The sequence below is a fragment of the Bos taurus genome, chromosome 7, assembly GCF_002263795.3.
Source record: "Bos taurus isolate L1 Dominette 01449 registration number 42190680 breed Hereford chromosome 7, ARS-UCD2.0, whole genome shotgun sequence".
Taxonomy (NCBI): Eukaryota; Metazoa; Chordata; class Mammalia; order Artiodactyla; family Bovidae; genus Bos; species Bos taurus.
In genome coordinates this window covers 94,977,081-94,997,058 of record NC_037334.1, presented here as the reverse complement: position 1 = coordinate 94,997,058, position 19,978 = coordinate 94,977,081, and the positions used below count along the sequence as shown (strand labels likewise).

Sequence of the window (19,978 nt, the reverse complement as noted above, 5' to 3'; positions counted from 1 at the left end):
CTGAGTCTGTTGGAAAATGCCCTAAACTCAGGAGGAAACTAAAATGAGAAAGATAACCAAAAGTGCAATAAAGCTTTACTATAATGCACACTTGAATTTTTTAAAATATTGTTTGTAATAAATGCTGTATTTTTGGTCAACACAAATTTTATGAACCTTACAGGAGACTTTTGATTAGTAGATTATCAATTACAAATAGGCTTATTTTTCTACAGAGATAAAAACTTAGACAATTTTGTAAAAGAGGAGAAAGTTGAATGGATCAATCTAGTGTAATGTTTGGAAGAATGCATCAAGATTGGTTAATTGAAATACACATGCAAAGTCAGTGAATCCAGGCCAATACAGATCACCAAGATTTTGTAAAGGAACTGACAAAATCAGGACAGGGAAACTACAGAATGTTAATATTTTGCAGCTGAAAAAATGAAGGTCCCTAAAACACTAATGACCACATAGACAAGGTTTCAGTAATGGTGGGACTGCACATTTTCCGTTTCTGTTTGACCTGGCAATGTGGCCCTCACCGTCTGATTATAAATTATAATGAGAGAAAACGCAGTACAGTCAGTTCTCAGTACCCGGGATTCAACAAACCTCTGATTGAAAATATTCAGGAAACAAAATTCCAGTAAGTTCCAAGAAGCAAAATTTAAGTTTGCTGATTGCAGACAACTATTTATATAACACATTGTATGAGGTTTTATAAGTAATCTAGAGATGATTTAAAGTGTAAAGGAGGATGTGCCTAGTTATATGCAAATACTGTTTTATATAAAGGACTTAAGCATCCACAGATTTTGAGATGCTTGGGGGTCTCAGAACTGACTAATCCACATGGGATACCGAGGGACAACTGGAAATTGTGATTGGAAGTAAAACCAAACTTTTTCCAGCTGCTCTGCCTTGAGGAGGAGTTGGGAGGAAGAGGCAGTGCAGCAGAGCGTAAGGTCACAAGAGATTGAATCTGTTTGTGCAGGAACTTTGGATACTGCAGACCATGTGGTTTCTCCTCAAGGTGTGTTTGCAGCCAGCTTAGATAATATCAACTGATGGCACCTGTGTATTTTTTGTGCTTGTTCTACCTACCATATAACAGCTTGTAAGGACTGCTGTGCTCTAAAGAGGCTTGGAATTATAGCAACTGTAGCAGCCCACAGCTTAGCCCATCCTCTACTGTTCTGTTGACTATGAGGATTGAGACCACAGGTGGGCTAATGGGACTTCTCAGCAAAGTTAATAGACTAAGCCACAGTAGGACACCAGATGTTGCAGAAATACATCGTCATTGACAGGCTAGAACAGCTTTTGATTATCTCCAATGGCAAATGCTGACGAGTAAGAGAAGTACTGAAATTTGATGACAAAAACAGCACTAATAAAATTATGACTGCAGGATAAAAGCTGAGGCATTTAAAATAAAGATACATCATGTTAGCCCTTAAACAAATATGATGTTTATTGTAGATCAAAAAATCCAAAAGATGTTTTGAACTTAGATATTTGGACTCAACAAATAAATGATATTCAAAGTTGCTTCTTTTTGTTATTAACTCTTTCCTCCAAGTTATATATTGAAAAGCCAGAATCAGTTCAGTTCAGTTCAGTCACTCAGTCGTGTCCGACTCTTTGCGACCCCATGAATCACAGCACGCCAGGCCTCCCTGTCCATCACCAACTCCCGGAGTTCACTCAGACTCACGTCCATCAAGTCAGTGATGCCATCCAGCCATGTCATCCTCTGTCGTCCCCTTCTCCTCCTTCCCCCAGTCCCTCCCAGCATCAGTCTTTTCCAATGAGTCAAAAGCTAGAATAGCTCATAAAATTACTTAAATGAATAATGGAAATTATACTTGTCTGTTGCCTGGAATGCAGTCTAACCACATTGTAAGTAATTTCCCTGTGGTTCACTTTCTGCTAGAACAGAGAGCTACATGTCATGTGTTTTAGAAATGCCAGAAGTGTTTTCTGTCAGAATGTTCACAGAAGATTTGAGGTTTTCAGAACTGAAAGTATTGTGAGTTTGTTTAGTATATAGCTGCTGCTGCTCCTAAGTTGCCTCAGTCGTGTCCAACTCTGTGTGACCCCATAGACAGCAGCCCACCAGGCTCCCCCGTCCTTGGGATTCTCCAGGCAAGAACACTGGAGTGGCTTGCCATTTCCCTCTCCAATGCATGAAAGTGAAAAGTGAAAGTGAAGTCACTCAGTTGTGTCTGACTCTTAGCGATCCCGTGGACTGCAGCCCACCGGGCTCCTCCACCCATGGGATTTTCCAGGCAAGAGTACTGGAGTGGGGTTTAGTATATAGGGCTTTTGTTTTATTTTTCTTTTAAACTGTACAATGCATAGTGTATGTGTACTATATTTTAACATTAAAAATTTAAATCATACTTTTTGTATTATGTATGTATGCTGTACATTATATACAAGGATGTCCATCGACTCTCACAACTTTGATTAAACATAGTTTTGGAAGTCCTAGCCACAGGTATCAGAGAAGAAAAAAATTAAAGGAATCCAAATTGGAAAGGAAGAAGTAAAGCTGTCACTGTTTGCAGTTGACATGATATTATACATAGAGAATCCTAAAGATGCTACCAGAAAACTACTTGAGCTCATCAATGAGTTCAGTAAAGCTGCAGGATACAAAATTAATATTTAAAAATCTGCTGCATTTCCATACACTAACAATAGATGATCAGAAAGAGAAGTTAAAGAAACAATCCCATTCACCATTGCATCAAAAAGGATAAAATACCTAGGAATAAACCTACCTATCAGAGAAGGCAATGGCACCCCACTCCAGTACTCTTGCCTGGAAAATCCCACGGACAGAGGAGCCTGGTAGGCTGCAGTCCATGGGGTTGCTTTCACTTTTCACTTTCATGCATTGGAGAAGGAAATGGCAACCCACTCCAGTGCTCTTTCCTAGAGAATCCCAGGGATGGGGGAGCCTGGTGGGCTGCCATCCATTGGGTCGCACAGAGTCAGACACGACTGAAGCAACTTAGCAGCAGTAGCAGTAGCAGCAGCATGGAGGTAAAAGACGTGTACTTGGAAAACTATAAGACACTAATGAAAGAAATTGAAGACATGCAGAAAAATGGAGAGATATACCATATTCTTGGATTGGAAGAATTAATATTATTAAAATGATCATACCACTCAAGGCAACATACAGATTCAACATAATCCCTATCAAAATACCAATGGATTTTTTTTTCACAGAACTAGAACAAATAATTTTAAAACTTATATGGAAACACAAAAGACCCCAAATAGCCAAAACACTCCTGAGAAAGAAGAACACATGGGAGGAATCATGCTCTCTGACTTCAGACTATATTACAAAGCTATAATAACCAAAACTGTATGGTCCTGGCACAAAAATAGACACATAGGTCAATGGAACAGAATAGAGAGCCTAGAAATAAACCCACACACTTATGGTTAACTAATCTATGACAAAGGAGGCAAGAATATACAGTGGAGAAAAGATAGTCTCTTCAATAAGCAATGCTAGGAAAACTGGACAGCTACTTACATAAGAATGAAATTAGTGTTCTCTAACACCATGTATAAAAATAAACTCAAAATGGATTAGATACCCAAATGCAAGAGTGGATACTATAAAATTCCTGTAAATGACGTGACTGATAAGGGGTAATATCCAACATATATAAATATTTTGTGAAATTTAACATTTAAAAAGTCAACAATCTGACTTTAAAAATTGGCAGAAGAACTGAACAGACATTTTTCTAAAGAGGAAATGCAGATTGCTATCAGGCACATGAAAAGATGTTCATCGTTGCTAGTCATCAGGGAAATACACATGAAAACAACATGAGATATCACCTCACACCTGTCAGGATGGCTGTCATCAAAAAGAACGTAAATACTGTCGCTGAGGGTGTGGAGAAATAGGAACCCTCCTGCGCTGGTGTTGGGAATGTAAACTGGTATAGCCACTGTGGAAAACAGTATGGCAATTTCTCAAAAACTAAAAATAGAACTACCATATGACCCAGCAGTTAAACTCCTGAGTATACACCCAAAAAGTTAAAAGCACTAGTTCAGAAAGATGCCTGCACCTCAGTGTTCATAGCAGCATTATTTACAATTGCCAACATATGGAAGCAACCTAAGTATCCATCAACTGATGAATGGATAAAGAAGATGTGTTACACAATGGAATACTATTTGGCCATAAAAATGAAATTTTGCCATTTGCAGTAACAGAGATGGACTTGGAGGGCATTTGGCTAAGTGAAATAAGTCAGACAGAGAAAGACAAATACTGTTCTTATCACTTATATGTGAAATCTTAAAAAAGATAACAAACTAGTGAGTAAAACAAGAAAGAACCAGATTCAGAGATATAGGGAGCAACTAGTGGCTACCAGTGGGGAGAAGGAAAGGGGAGGGGCAGCACAAGGTTAACAGATAGAAAAGGAGTTACTATGGGATTATATGATACCATAAATTGTAAAGCACTGTAGAATTTAAAGATCTTTTCATTTAATTAAAAAAAAAGGAAAACCAGACATCTCAAGTTAACAAATTTGGCGCTTTACTGTGTATGGGAAGATGGAAGAACCTGGGCTCATTAACATCCTTCCTTTGCTCTGTCTGCACCTTAACTAGTAAAAAAATGTTTTCAAGTAAATTGTACATTATGTATATGTGCTGTATATTATCATTTGAAATTTTAAAGTAAGCTGGAAAAATATAAGAGTTTTGAATAAGGATTGTTTAAAAAATTCAAACATTGAATGGTATTTGAATAAGAATTGCTTACTTTTGAAAGAGCTCTTTTTAAAAAATGCAAAAACAGATAAATAAATCCAGAGACAAAATGAAAAGTTTTTGTCTTTAGGCTCATAAGTTAATTCTGGAAATGGCAACCCACTCCACTATTTTTGCCTGGAAAATTCAGTGGACAGAGAGTCTGGTGGGCTACAGTCCATGGAGTCCCAACATCGGACACAACTGAGTGACTTTGACTTTCACATCCTAAGGAAAAAAATCATATATTCATATAATTATTTAAATACAAGAATGGGATCCGTGAGCTGTATGGAGGGTAGGAGATAATTATTGGACACCTAGTATCAGGCACAATGTACAGTTAGGTGGCACTTGTCTCTGCCTAGAGACTTTTAAAATGTCCTGGAAACAAATGGGTGGTTGTGGGGGTTTCAGGTGGAATGGAGGAAGGGAGCAGTGTGAGTGAGATAAATGAAGGGGATTAAGAGGCACAAATCTCCAGGTATATAATAAGTAATGAGGATGCAATATGCAGCACGAGGAATATGATCAACAATATTATAATAACTTTGTATGGGAACAGATGGTTACTAGACTTATTGTGGTGTTGTTTCATACTGTTTGCAAACGTCAAATTATGGAGCACACCCAAGACTACCATACTATTGTCCATCAACTATATTTCAAAATTTTAAAAAAATTTTAATAAATAAATAATGCACTGGAGAATCACACATCAGTCACTTTTCAAAGACTTCTTTTTCAGAAAAGAGAACCCATGCAAAAACCATCCAAAATCAGAATGGCTATTGCTTTAGCCAAGATCAACCGAGGAACATTAATTCAAGGATTAAACAGCATTTCCAGATCCTCCAAATCAGTTGCCAAACTTCTGCAGCCTCAGCTTGCTTGCAGACTTTTAGAGTTAAGGGCCATATCTCATCGTTTGCTCAAGGAAGTTAATGCACCAAGGCAACCCCTGTACAACATACAGGTAAGTGAACATTGCATTTGCTCAGGATGTGGGTCTTTTTGTAGGAAATATTCTGAAACTGCACAGTATGAAAAATGAAAATGTAGCACATTTGACTGTCCTAGATGTAAAACAAGAACCGTTGGCTAAGAAAAATGAATGAATGGGCCTTTTTTTCAGTACAGTATGTTCTCTGGTTTAAATAAATCTGAAATAGGAAGTAATCAGACTTTTTTCTCCCTTGTTATTTGATTGAACTAAATGAAACTTTTGATTTCAAATGGTTCAACCTAAATCAGTTCAGTTCATTTCAGTCGCTCAGTCATGTCCGACTCTTTGTGACCCCATGGACCACAGCACGCCAGGCCTCCCTGTCCATCACCAACTCCTGGAGTCTACTCAAACTCATGTCCATTGTGGGCTGCCATCAATGAGGTTGCACAGAGTCAGACATGACTGAAGCGACTTAGCAGCAGCAGCAGCAGCATGCCCATTGAGTCAGTGATGCCATCCAACCATCTCATCCTCTGTCGTCCCCTATAAGCATGCAAATTACCAGTTATGTCAACCCTAAAAGAAATTCTACAACAAGCCTTAAAAATGATTGTGCTTTGTGTCCTCCCTATAACCTTGTTATGTCTCCAGTATAATCTTTGTTGGATATAATGAGTATCTTTAGCGGTAATCTCATTTTGATAGACATGTCAATGTTCAGGTCTGTTTCAAATTCCATGTTCTGTCAAGTTCCATGAGTGTTGTTTTATTGAGGCTCTATTATATTAAGGACAAAAAAGCTCTAAGTTTTTCTAGACCAGTTTCTTTTTTTCTAAACTTTATGGCACTCTGAGTTTTTCAATCTGGGCATTATTCAGAACATTCCTTTGTTAAAATGAGAGTTAAGCCAGAAAGGATATGTATTAGTTCTTGTAGTCAAACAACCCAGAGTTGAGAAGCTTTCAGGCATAGCTGGATGTAGTACACAATACCTTCAGGATCCTCCTTCTTTCTCTGACTCATCTCTTGGTTCAGATTTCTCTGTGTTGACTCCATTCTTAGACTGACTTTCTCCTTATGGTCACAAGATGATTTGCAGTTGTTCTCAGGGGCTACATCCTTCCAGGTTCAATTACAACAGAAAAGAATGAGTCCTTGATCCAACATTCCTGGCTAAGTCCTGAGGTGAACTTTTAGGGATTGACTTTCCTCTAAACCAAGGAAAGGGGTACATTGATTGGCCTAGGAATTGACTACTGCTTCATTCCTAGAGTAGAGGTTGCAGCCCCATTCAGACAATGCCACTTAAGGGTGGGGAAAGGATGAACCCTCAAACAAAAATGCATTGTTTTGAGAAGATGAGAAAATGTATGATGAGTGGTTAAAATAAAATATTATATAGGAATCTCTCTTTAATCAGAGATTTTGACATTTTCAGAAAGCATCGGCTATTTCAACTGTGACTTGCCTGAAACAGCATTTATAAAAGGCTCCTTTATAATACTTGATGTTTGTGAAAGTAAAAAATGGTTTATGTTCTGTTAACCATCAGATTTCTAAGCACTATAAGGCTTATACCTGTATCTTTAGATCATCAAAAAGAAACATAGCTGAACTGTATTAAATTCCCACTGAAATATCTTTCTGAATCTAATGTTTTGCCTTGCTCTTTCTTTGCATTGTTAGACCCACAGTTTCTACAGAGTTGATATAAGAACTGTTCTTTGCAGACTATTTCTGTATTTATTATGAAATAATGTTTAAAGACACTGTCCATTATTGTTATTCAGAGCCTTTTCTCCTCCTCTTTGCTAAGTTAAACTATGAAGGAGCTGAGATTTTACTTTATTTAGTAGGTAAAGATTTTGTCTGCCATATCTCCATTGTGGAGAGGAACCTTGAAATCAAGAGACTGATCTTTTTATAGGAATGCTGGCTCATCTGCCCAGAGAGAGAGAGAGAGAGAGAGAGAGAGAGAGAGAGAAGCATATGTCTCTGGAGCGGAAGGAAAAGGCTTTCTCTTCAGTGCCCTGTGTCATGTCTTGAGAAGTACGTCTCTAGATCTTTCCAAAGGAACATACCTTCTCTAGCTGGCAAAGTTGTTTGCTATTCAACCATATCCTTTGCCCAGAAGACCCAATCTGTACAGGAATGAGAGACATTCATGGAGAATTGTCTCCCAATACTCATGAAAATTCAATGGCAGAAAAATAATTTCTGTTTCCAGTGGAATTGGGGTTTCCTTCTATCCAGTAATGAGAATGATACTGAATGGATTCTTTACCACTGAGCCACCTGGGGAGCCTGAAGAACTGTGTGTGTGTGCACTTGGATGCTCAGTCATGTCTGACTCTGTACAGCCCCGTGGACTTTATGTAGCCTGCCAGGCTCCTCTGTCTATGGAATTTTACAGGCAAGAATATTGGAGAGGATTGCCATTTCCTATTCTTCCCCACCTAGGAATTTAACTTGCGTCTCTTGCATCTCCTGCATCAGCAGGTGGATTCTTTATCACTAGCACCCCCTAGGAAGTCCACAGCTACGGTCCTATGGTTTATTATTTTAACTTCTTTGTGGTATTCCATTATAAGAAAAAAGAATCCGCAGTTTATCTATTACTGGACAGATGGACAATTTAGTTTCCAAATTTTTTACATTGCGAACAGTGCTTCAGTGAACACTCTTGTAACTGAGTCCATGTCCATATGTTGAGACGTTTCTGCAGGACTGCTGCGTCATGAGGGATGAACAGCTTCAATTTTATTAGCTGTTATCAAAATGCTTCCCAGGTGGCACTAGTGGTAAAGAACCCACCTGCCAGTGTAGGAGACATGCAGAGGTTCTTGTCCCTTGGCTGGGTCGGGAAGATCCCTTGGAGCAGGAAATGGCAACCCACTCCATTATTCTTGCCTGAAGAATCCCATGGACAGAGGAGCCTGATGGGTTACAGTCCACAGGGTCACAAAGAGCTGGACACAACTGAAGCAGCTTAGCATGCGCACACACAGTCTTGGAGGCCTTTGTGATTCTTGAATCCGAGGATAATTTCTTCAATTCTGGAAAACTTTCGGCCATTATGTCTTCAAATATTGCCTCCTCATTTTCTCTAATCTCATTCCAGAATGCCTACTAAACACACTTTTGAATCTTCTCATTTTAGTCTTTATGTCCATTTACCTTTCTTGTATTATCCTTTATCTCTTTTTGATACATCTGAATAATTTCCTCTGATGTGTTGTCCAGTTAACCAACTCTCTCCAGCTCTAATATGCTCTTTTACTTATTAAATGTATTTTAAGTTTCAAACATTATATTTATCTTTTCTAGAAGTTCTATAATATTTGGTGTTTCCCTCCAAATTTCTACTTTTTAAAAAACATCCTTTTATAGAATTATTTCTTTTTAATAACCACTTTTATTTTAAACATATTATTTATGATCTTTTTAAAGATTATTCTTTGAGATTTAGGGGGATTGCTAATCTTTCTGTCTATTGTGATCTGTGTTGTGTCTACTCAGCATTTTGTTTCAATTGAAAATTTTTCTTCAGTAGGGATTTTTTAAAAATAGAAATACCTTCTGGCCTTGGGGTTACAACAGTTTCTCTAGAGACTTTTGCTTGTGCTCAGGAGGGGTCAGTCCCGGGTGGAGACCTGCTTTCTCACCTTTTTGGTCTGGCGGGTACAGTTTTTCTAGTCCCCATTGCAGCTCTACAAAGGCCTGACCTCACCTCGTGGGCATCCAAGTCTCATCTTCATTCTGTTTATTAAAACTCAAGCCCTCAGTCCTTATTTCAGGATCCAGTAACATCGCCATTCCTGAGACATGAAATCACACACTTACTGCTTGGCTTTTAGTTCCTGACATGGGAAGATTTATCCCTTCCTTCCTCCTCCTCTTTCATGTTCTGTAAACTTAGTCTGGTATTACATTTTTGGATTTTGATATATATAGAATCAAAAATAGAAATACCTTCTGGCCTTGGGGTTACAACAGTTTCTCTAGAGAATTTTGGGTTTTTTTTTTTTTTTGCTGAGAGGTTTCCCACTCGCTCTGTCTGCCACATTGCTGTAACCAGGTGTCCTTCAGGTTTACTTCTTAATATCTTTTACAGATTATAAGATGGTTAACTTTCTTTTTGGAAGTGAAATGTAATTCTACCCTTTTCCACTTACTTGATGAAGATTTACTGAAAACATGACATGTAAAATCACGTGTAAAATCAGTTCAGTTCAGTCACTCAGTCGTGTCCGACTCTTTGTGACCCCATGAACCGCAGCATGCCAGGCCTCCCTGTCCCTCACCAACTCCCAGAGTTCGCCCAAACTCTTGTCCATTGAGTCATCACCATTGAGATGGTGATGCCATCTAGCCATCTCATTCTCTGTTGTCCCCTTCTCCTCCCACCTTCAATCTTTCCCAGCATCAGGGTCTTTTCAAATGAGTCAACTCTTCGCATTAGGTGACCAAAGTATTGGAGTTTCAGCCTCAGCATCAGTCCTTCCAATGAACACCCAGGACTGATCTCCTTTAGGATGGACTGGTTGGATCTCCTTGCAGTCCAAGGGACTCTCAAGAGTCTTCTCCAACACCACAGTTCAAAAGCATCAATTCTTCAGCGCTCAGCTTTCTTTATAGTCCAGCTCTCACATCCATACATGACTACTGGAAAAACCATAGCCTTGACTAGACGGACCTTTGTTGGAAAAGTAATGTCTCTGCTTTTTAATATGGATTCATATATGTCCTGTGGACTATAGGGATGATGGGCAAGTAAGTTGTGACCACTGGGTGTACTGAGTGCATGATCAAAGTGTGCAAAGTGGACTATGGAAGCAACAACAAGGGGGATATAATTCCTAAAAGTAGTCAGTGTAGGCTTCCCAGAAGATGATACTGGATCTGAGGCTGGGAGGAAGGGAAATTATCCCAGTGAGGAAGTAGGAGAATCATTTGAGAAAGTAGACAATGTATACTAAGAAGCTGAGGCAAGAGCATGACTTACGTAGGAAATGTAAGTAGTTCCACAAGGCTAAAGTGAGACAAGTGGGAACAGTCCCAGATCAGAGCTTCTGGGGTCCTTGAGGGTTAGGAGTGAGGAGGAAGTTTTTCTTGGGTAATGTGTATTAGCCAGGGCAGAGATTCGGAATTGCCACTGAAAGGAACCAAAGTGGTAGCAAGGAAGAAAGCATATATCAAATCTGAAAGTCTCAGTGAGGATAGACATAGAAGTGTGAGTAGTGAAGTTTAGTGACATGGAGAATCCGAGGAACAACAGAGTAACGTGTGAGGTGCCGTGGAGGTCAGTGGGTTGGTCTGTGAATGGAATGTATCCATTGTACCAGACCGAGCTGAGAGGTCAACGGCATATCACAGAGTCCAGCTTACCCACAGTGGACTCCAGCCTGAATTCCTTCAAGAATGGTCAGGCTGCCTGTGTCAAGATGGAGCTCTGTGGTGTGTGAAAATGAAAGGCGTGAAATGTGGAGAGTTGGGGTCAGGCCTGCCCAACTGGCCATCTTGCTACAAGACTTCCCTGGCCCCTGGCTCTATGGGTGCTGTCAGGCTGCTCCCCAAACCTTTCCCTGTTGTGCAGGGCTGAGGTTAGTGGTGTATGCCTGCTTCTTCTGCAGGGGGCCTTAGGAATAGAAAACTGAGCATTTCTTGGTGATTTTCAGTATCCCCAGCAGCCGTACTTACAGAATGCTGCATCTGCTAGCCTCAGAAGCTGCCTGCCCAAGTGAGGCCTGCAGCTGCTCTAGGCTGCAGTGACCTACATAAGCAGCTTGGAGGCTGACTTCAGCCAAGACACGTCAGCTCCCAGACATAGTTGCTGACTTTGGCACCCCAGCGCAGGGCCACAGGACCAGAAGCTCTGTCTATGATAGAATCCTCTGTATAGTGACATTAGAGGCGTTTGCTTCTACTTTGTACACGTTCTCTGGAGTGGTGTGGTCAAGAGATGAGCAAACCAAACTCTTAGCCTCAGGAGTGCCTGTGACATAGTGGACCCCAGGGAAGTGTTGCTTCCTTTTTCAGGATGAAGAACCACAGAGGCTTACCCAAGTAAAGTTTCTTCCTCACCCCCAACCCTCCAAGGTAGACTCCAGTTTGGGGTTTAAACTGTAAACCTCACAAATAGCGGGAACTTCTTTAGCTCCTTGAAGGGCTTGCCATGAGGCTATCTTGGGTGGTGTCATTCAAGACTCAGGGTTGGGGGGAGAAAGGACAATTCCTAGAAAGCAGAAGTATTGGAATCTTGAAGACATACTTTGGCAGGCTGGCCACGAGGGTGAGATATTCGAGCTTTTATAGGACCACCTGATTAAGAGCTCATTCAAGGGTAATGCTCCACAGGCTGTTAATACTGGCATGCTGTTGTTGTTTAATCATTAAGTCATGTTCCACTCTTTCGCGACCCCATGGACTGTAGCCTGCCAGTCTCCTCTGTCCATGGGTCTGGGAAGCCCCAATACTGGGATAAACAAAGTCAGAAAGCTTTCTTTCCTGTGGATTGCTAGGAGTCTTCCCTGCATTCATGAGTATTGTGGGTTGCTAAGCAAATTCATGATCAAGTAGCTTTTTCAAACTTACAGGAAACACTTTTTTCTGGACCTGTAAAAGCAGTATTTCTTCCAACACTTATTTGTGAATCACTGAATTAGAGTTTCCCCTATAACTTCCTTCTTATTTCATCAAGATGGTTTTGGACAACATAAATTCTCCAACCTTCAGGTTACCTGTAAATGGATCTCTATTTTCTAAGCAGCTTATAGTCTGCTTTTTGTGTGTGTGATTTATCTCATTGTTGGTGAAAATAAGATGAAAATAGATATTTCTTCTATGAGACAAGGCAGTCAAAATTATATGGGAGAAGTAGAACATAAAATTATGTGGGAAAAATTTAAAGCTGAAATGTTTTTACTGTTGAAATATCCATGTATCTTATATGTTAATATTACCAAATTCAAAAAGGAAATATATGGATATAATATTGATATCACAATACTTTTAAATGCAAATAAAATAAAAACATGTAACAACGAGGTTAAGATAAAATTTTTGAAACCAGCCAAGACAGTCTAGACAAAGCCTCCTTTTTCCAAATTTCTCCAGTTTGTTTATCTCAGTTTTTGCCATATACTATTCCTGCTCATAGCAAACCAAAAATGAAACATTGTGGTTTATAATATGAAAAACATGTATTGCAAGTGAGTCATAAAATGGAAAAATGGCTACTTAGCCAGTAGCCACATAAATTTTGGAGGATATGTATTTTTACAGGGGTGATTTATTATAGTAACAGCAAATATTTATTAAAAGCATTAAAATGGTGAAAAAGTTACCCCCAGGCAATATACAGATTCGTCATTCAGAAGCATAACATATATCAAATACATATTTATTTCTAAACTAATCCATTTTAATTACTTTTAGGTGAAGGACAAAAATCTGAAAAAGAAAGATGCAGCAAAACAGAGAGTAATTTTCCTTGCATGCAGACCCCATTTTTATTTTTATTGTATATGACCTACCAATTATTGGACCTTCCATTACACCCATATATTCACAAACTCATGAATATTTTACTCTACTAGGAGGCATTCTGTTGGCATGAATCTGATTTCCTTCCTAACGTCGGCTCCCTACTAGCAGTTTGTCTCCTTTAGCCTAATAGTGGGATTCAAAGGCATGCTATCAGTCTGAGTCTTTCAGCAAGAGTGAAAGAGTAGCAGCAGCTTCATTTCCTGGAAGCGCTCTCCAGAAGCCAGGAAGTCTGGGAAGTTTTCCAGACTGACTTGTGGAGAGAGTGGGCTAAAACTGCCCCTGCCTATTCCTGTGTGTAGGAGCTGGTACGGCCTGAAGGGTGGGGGTAAGAAGGAAACCCCCCCCTCCCCCTCCTTCCTCACCCCACCATCTCTCAGCTACAAGGCTAGATAGTATTCTTGGCTTCAGCATTCCATACATCGCTTGAGCAGAGAAGGGAGATTGTGCCGGACACCTTTGTTCTTCAGTAGGGACAGCAATAAGCAAAAATAGTACAACAAGCACTTAGAGCAGGACCTGGTATATAGCACCATGCAAATGTCTGCTCCATAAAATGCAACCACGTCAGAAGCACCATTTAAAAGGCTGCAATGTTACTATTGGGTGGATACAGCGTAATTCACCTAGCCATTCTGCTACCATTGTTTCAGTTTTTCAGTGTTATCATCTTTTAATCCAACCAGTCCATCCTAAAAGAGATCAGTCCTGAATGTTCACTGGAAGGACTGATGTTGAAGCTGAAACTCCAATACTTTGGCCACCTGATGCGAAGAACCAATTCATTGGAAAAGACCCCGATGCTGGAAAGATTGAAAGCAGGAGGAGAAGGGGACCACAGAGGATGAGATGGTTAGATGGCATCACCGACTAGATGGACATGGTTTGGAGTAAACTCCGGGAGTTGGTGATGGACAGGGAGGCCTGGCGTGCTGCAGTCCATGGGGTCGCAAAGTGTCAGACACGACTGAGCGACTGAACTGAACCTTTTAATGACTATATATATATATATATACACACACACCGTTCTCATTTGTGTGCAATTTTACATTATTCTTGCCTGGAAAATGCCATGGGCGGAGGAGCCTGTCAGGCTACATACAGTTCATGGGGTTGCAAAGAGTTGAACATGACAGAGCCACTTCACTTCATCGTGCATTTACATGATTTTATATTTACAGCCTATACCTTCTTGGAGTTTTTGAAGCCTCTGAGTGACTTGGGTCTTCAGAGAAGTATGACTAACTGCCCCTTCATTGCTAAAGGGGAAGGGAATGTTCTTCCTACCGTCATCATTTCATATCCTTATAGCTCAAAGCCACAGAGGTGGCCTCTAAGAGTTACAGTTCCCTTAAACTGAATATATTGTGGTGAGGCAGGGACACATTCTAGAAGCTAGAAAAATCTGAGACAAATTCTTTATTAGTGTAAACCTCTACATTTCAAAAAGTATGCTGGATATGAACACAGAGTATTTGCTGAAGCTTAATGATCATCTAAGATTAATACTGGCCTTCAGCAGTCTCATGATTAACATTTCCAGGCAGGTCATTAATCTCCAGGAAATGCCCGGTATTTTCATTGCTGTTTGCTTAATTGAAGAGGTGAATAATTTAGTAAAGGATGACTACATGAATTTCAACAGACTGTTTTTCTAATAAGCACAGCAGCACCCCCTAGTGAGCACATTTGGTAAATGTAAAAAACCAAAAATGAGATTTTGGAAATGGGAAATTTTTTTTAATAGATTTATCATAGGTTTTAATTAGCAAAAGAAAGTATCTTTTTGTAAAGGAGGAAGACATTATATTTTCAAGGTGTGGGAAAACTCAGATCTAAAGTAGATGACTATCAATATTTGAATTCTCATTTTACAATAACATTATAAGATTTAACATTGTAACATTGAAAATCTTTTGTTTTAATAAGAAAACTCACTTGTTTTTTCAGGTCAGAAAGGGATCTTTGTTCGAAATAATTTCTTTCCCAGCAAAGACTGCTTTAACTAGCATAATGTGTGCTTCATATGCAGCACTCATTTATTTGGTAAGTTAAGAAAATAATTAGAATCTGGAAATATAATTATTTTATGTAAAGAAATACTGAATAGTCTATTCTTAAACCAAGATATTATTCTCTTATTACACAAAATAATTTTACATTAAAAATTATATTTCTAAGGAGCCAGGTCAATCCACCAAAAACTAAGTTGCTTCAGTAATAAAACTTACTTTACTTTTTAAAATATTTATTACTATTTGGTCAAAACATCTTGGGTTTTGCTCTCATTAGGTTACAGGTGTTTTGTTTCTGCCATTGTGCCGGGGTTGGTTAAAGTTCAGCTTTTGTTTTTTGAATTACAAAAGTGTTCATTAAAAAGTATGACAAAAATATACAGACTTTTATAAATTAAAAAGTTATTTTCTTCTAATTCATTGCCATTTGTATTTACCTTTAATTGAAAAAAATTACAACATACAAAAAGAAAAGTACACAGCTTGATGAATTATCAGAAAATCTATAAATTGATGTATCTTATGGATCAAGAAACAAAACAGTATACTGTCATTCTAGAAGCCTCTTTCTTGCCTCTTTATGATCACTAGCCTCTTCTGTAAAGGCAAGCACTATTTTGACTTGTAATGATCACTAGCCTCTTCTGTAAAGGCAAGCTCTATTTTGACTTCTAATGGCATGGTCTGTTTTGACTCATATATAAATGAAGTTGTATACCATGTTCTTTTGTGGGTCTTGTATTGCTCAACATTATCATGGTGAGATTCATTTGTTGCCTATAGCAGCAGCTTGTTGCCTGTCAGTGCTGTACAGTATTCCACTGATTAAATATACAACTATCTATTCTATCGTTGAACATTTAGATTATTTAGAACTTTGGCTATGGTGAATAGGTTGCTGTGAATGTTCTTGTACATATGTTTGGGTGAAATGTCTGGACTGTAGATTTTGCATATGTTCGTCTCTAGCATATATTGCCAAAGTTTTCCAAAACGGTTTTAACAGTTCATTCTAGCAGATTATGAATCCCAGTTGCTCTGTATCATCACTAACATTTGGCATTATCAATCTTTTCTGGTATAGCCATTTTTGTGGGTATGTAGTACTATCATATTATGTTTTTAATTTGCATTTTATTGATTATTAAGACTGAATACCTTTTTTATACATTAACTGGATATCCTCTTTTGTTAATTTCTGTTAGTCTCTTCTCATTTTCCTACTTGGAGTTGTCCATTGGTTTATTATCAATTTGTTCTTTTAACTATTATTGGAACAAGCCCTTTTTTTAGTTGAATTTGGGCAGATTTATTTTCCTCTGTGACTAGCCTTTCATTTTTAGGAATGTCTTTTAAAAGTTCTTAATTTTAATGAAGTCTCATTTATTAATCCTCTTTATATTAAGTGCTTTTTATGTCTTAATTAGGGAATCTTGACTTACATCCTAATCAGGAAACTACTCCCTCTGATATATCCTAGGAGCTTTGTTATTTTGCCTTTCACTTGTAGATTTATAATACATCTGGAGTTGGTATGACGCAAGGGTCAAGTTTTTCCTCCACTGTGCTGTGCTGTGCTTAGTCGCTCAGTTGTGTCTGACTCTTTGCAACCTCGTGGACTGCAGCCCGTTAGGCTCCTCGGTCCATGGGGATTCTCCAGGCAAGAATTACTGGAGTGGGTTGCCATGCCCTCCCCCAGGGTATCTTCCCAACCCAGGGATTGAACCCAGGTCTCCTTCATTGCAGGTGGATTCTTTACCAGCTGAGCCACCAGGGATGCCCACTTGATAAACTGATCCAACTCAATTTATCAGGGAAAAAAGTAAACCCCTTTCCTGTTGCCCCAGAACACCTCTTTTTTAAGATGAATTCAATGTCCTTATATATGTAGGTCTGCTTATATTCTCTTTGTTCTAGCCAACTGATCTGTCTATTCTTATACCAATTCAATGCTGTATTATTTACTGGCGCTTTACATTACGTCTTCATAACTGGTAAAATAGGTTCTCCTTCCAATCTATGAGCATGGTATATTTCTCTATTTATTTAGATCTTCTTTCTGTTAATAAACTTATGGCTTTTTTGTTAGAGGTCTTTTACGTATTTATTTTTTTGATCATATTGAAACAGACAAGAATAAAGGTTAAATTTTCCTAATAATCCAGATTCAGTGCAATCCCAATTAAAATTTGAGCAGGTGTGTATGTGTACATCGACTAGTTTATTCTAAAATTTACAAGAAAATGCCAAAGAATAGCTAAAACAACTTAGAAAAAAAAAGTGTAAAAGAACTCATTTTAAACATATTTACAATTTTTAAAAACTCTGAATTAATCAAATATTTTGCAAATGTTTTAAAATTTTGACAAATGTTCAGTATCTTAAATGTGACTCTCATACAAGATTGATGCAAATATACTGCAGAAAATGAGTTGGATGAAATGGCTATGGTGAAACTAAAACAAAACTAGATTAAAACCAAAATTACTTGAATTTTTCAAAGACTTCTGAAATCATCCTACATGACTTATGCTATAAACTAAGAATAGAAACAGTTTTTTTGGTGACCTCTGATAATTTGTGATATATTCATCCAAGTCCTAGGAGAGGTCAGGGCTAGAATTATGGTTTTGAAAGCAAATAACATCTATGTTGGAAGTTAATGCCCTGAGAGTGGAACCATGCCAAGTGAAAAGAGTAGAAAGTTGACAGAAATGTGAAGAACACTTTCTGTTTAAGATAAGCTAAGAAGAAATCCATAAGATTTATATAAGAAATAATAAGAAAAGCAGGAAGAGAATCAGGAGAAACGCTGTCAAGGAATTAGACTCAGGAAGTTGTGAGTAGTTAAGAGTCACATACAAGCAGAAAAAGTTAAGTAAAATGAAGATCTGAAAAGTGTCCGTTAGATCTAGTAGTAAAGTTGGAATTAATCATCTTGAGAACTACTTTAGCAGAAAGAGTGAAAAGATGATAAAATGGAAACCATGAATATATGTCCTGGTTTGATCAAGAAAAGAGTGTGTCGTAGTCAAGAGGGAAACAGGGCCACAGGGATTTTAAAGTTTTAAATTTCAGAATAGAATATACTTTAGTATGTTACAGGTTACAGGGGAGGAGCTAGTCAAGAATGAGAGGTTGAAGAGGCAAGCAATAATTAATAGACAAGTTGATAGGTAGGGTATAGGTTTTAAGCAAAGATGGAGAAATACTGACCTTAATCAAGATCTTTCATTTTCTGAGACTTGGACAGAATTGGTTATGGTGGGCACAGATAAAATGTGGTAAGTGAGGGAAGAAGAAATGTATCAAAGAGGATAGGGCTCCCCAACCTTCTTTTCATAGCATGGCATACATAGAAAACCATCCTAGTTGTGATAAATTGTTAAAGCTGTCTGTAGCTGGAAGTGATGGACCTCAAGATTTTATAACTCTAGATTTGGGTGTACTCAGATATAAGTAACATTGATAGTACCTTAATACTATCAATTGATAGTACTGATAGTACCTTAATCAATACAGCTATTTAAATAACTCACTTATTTAGAAGTCCGGAGTTCGGCAGTTCCCGGGTTTGTACAGTGGATCTACAGCATCATCACGAACCCAGGGCCTCTCCCTCTCTCTCCCCTCTCTCTCCCCGACTATCCTGTTGGTTGGTTTTGGTTCTTAGGTTTGCTGCCTTACGCTCATACCTTACATCCGTATCAGCCTCCAAAGCAAGGAGGAGAGAGTAGAGGCAAAGACAGTCTTTCTTCTATATAAAAAGGAGGAAACTTTCCCCCAAATCCTTCCGATCTTCCTCCCCAGCAGACAAATTTTATTACGTTGGCCAGAGGGGTCACATTGCCAGATGGTAACAGTAATGCTGGGAAGTGAAGGGAAGCATCTGGTGTCTCCATTCTGAGGTGGGAGACAGGCAAGTAAAGAGGAGGCAGGTCAGAAGGAAAGGGCTGTTCAAGCCAAGGCCCGCCCTCCTTTCTGTCCCTCTCTTTAGGAACATCTGAGCATTGGTTGCCTATTATGTCACCTTGGAGGCATCATCGCTTTGGTAAAAGAAGCTAGTTTAGGTGTTCTCGTATTTTATAGATTTTATTATTCTTGTTGCTTGCCTTAAATGCTTTTGGCATCGTCATCTCCATCAGTAAAGTTATAGGTTTAACAGATACAGCTCTTAGTGATTCTCAGTTTTTGAAGTTTTTTTTAATCTATGTTTTGTTTTGACACCCTTAAAGTACTGAATGGCATTTTTGAGGAAAAGTGGATCACAAATTTGTTTAGAAATCATTGATTCTAAATCATTAATTTACTAAATTCTTACCAAAATGTTTATGCCCTTCCAATGGAATGTAATTGGTATAACCAAAGTCTATATGGGAAAAAAGTAAAAACAGAAAACCTACTTTGAGATATTAACATGTTTGACGATAAATTCCATCTCTCAGAAAATGTTTGATTAAGTCAGGAGAATAAAGGAATGTTTCATTTAATTAGAGAATAAAGATGTAAAACATGAATTAGAAATGTGAAGCATATTTTTATTAAAGCATACTATGTTTTCATTTTCCTTCTAGATTATGGTATATTTATAATTAGGAATCCACCTCCTCACGTTTATCATGTGCCAGAGGAAGCTGAAAATAAGCACCTCTTTGTAGAATATACAGATCAATGATTTTAT

General features: G+C 38.4%; 1 protein-coding gene across 9 annotated transcripts in view; it reads left to right on the top strand.

Moving 5' to 3' along the window:
- Window positions 1-19,978, top strand: part of SPATA9 (spermatogenesis associated 9) — a 60,318-nt gene that overhangs the window by 39,759 nt on the left and 581 nt on the right. For 8 of the 9 annotated variants that reach the window (XM_059888368.1, XM_024994575.2, XM_010807612.4 and 5 more), the window contains 2 exon segments: window positions 5,537-5,764; window positions 15,233-15,328. In XM_059888368.1, the coding sequence (XP_059744351.1) occupies window positions 5,537-5,764; window positions 15,233-15,328 (324 nt within the window). 9 annotated transcript variants of the gene reach the window in all.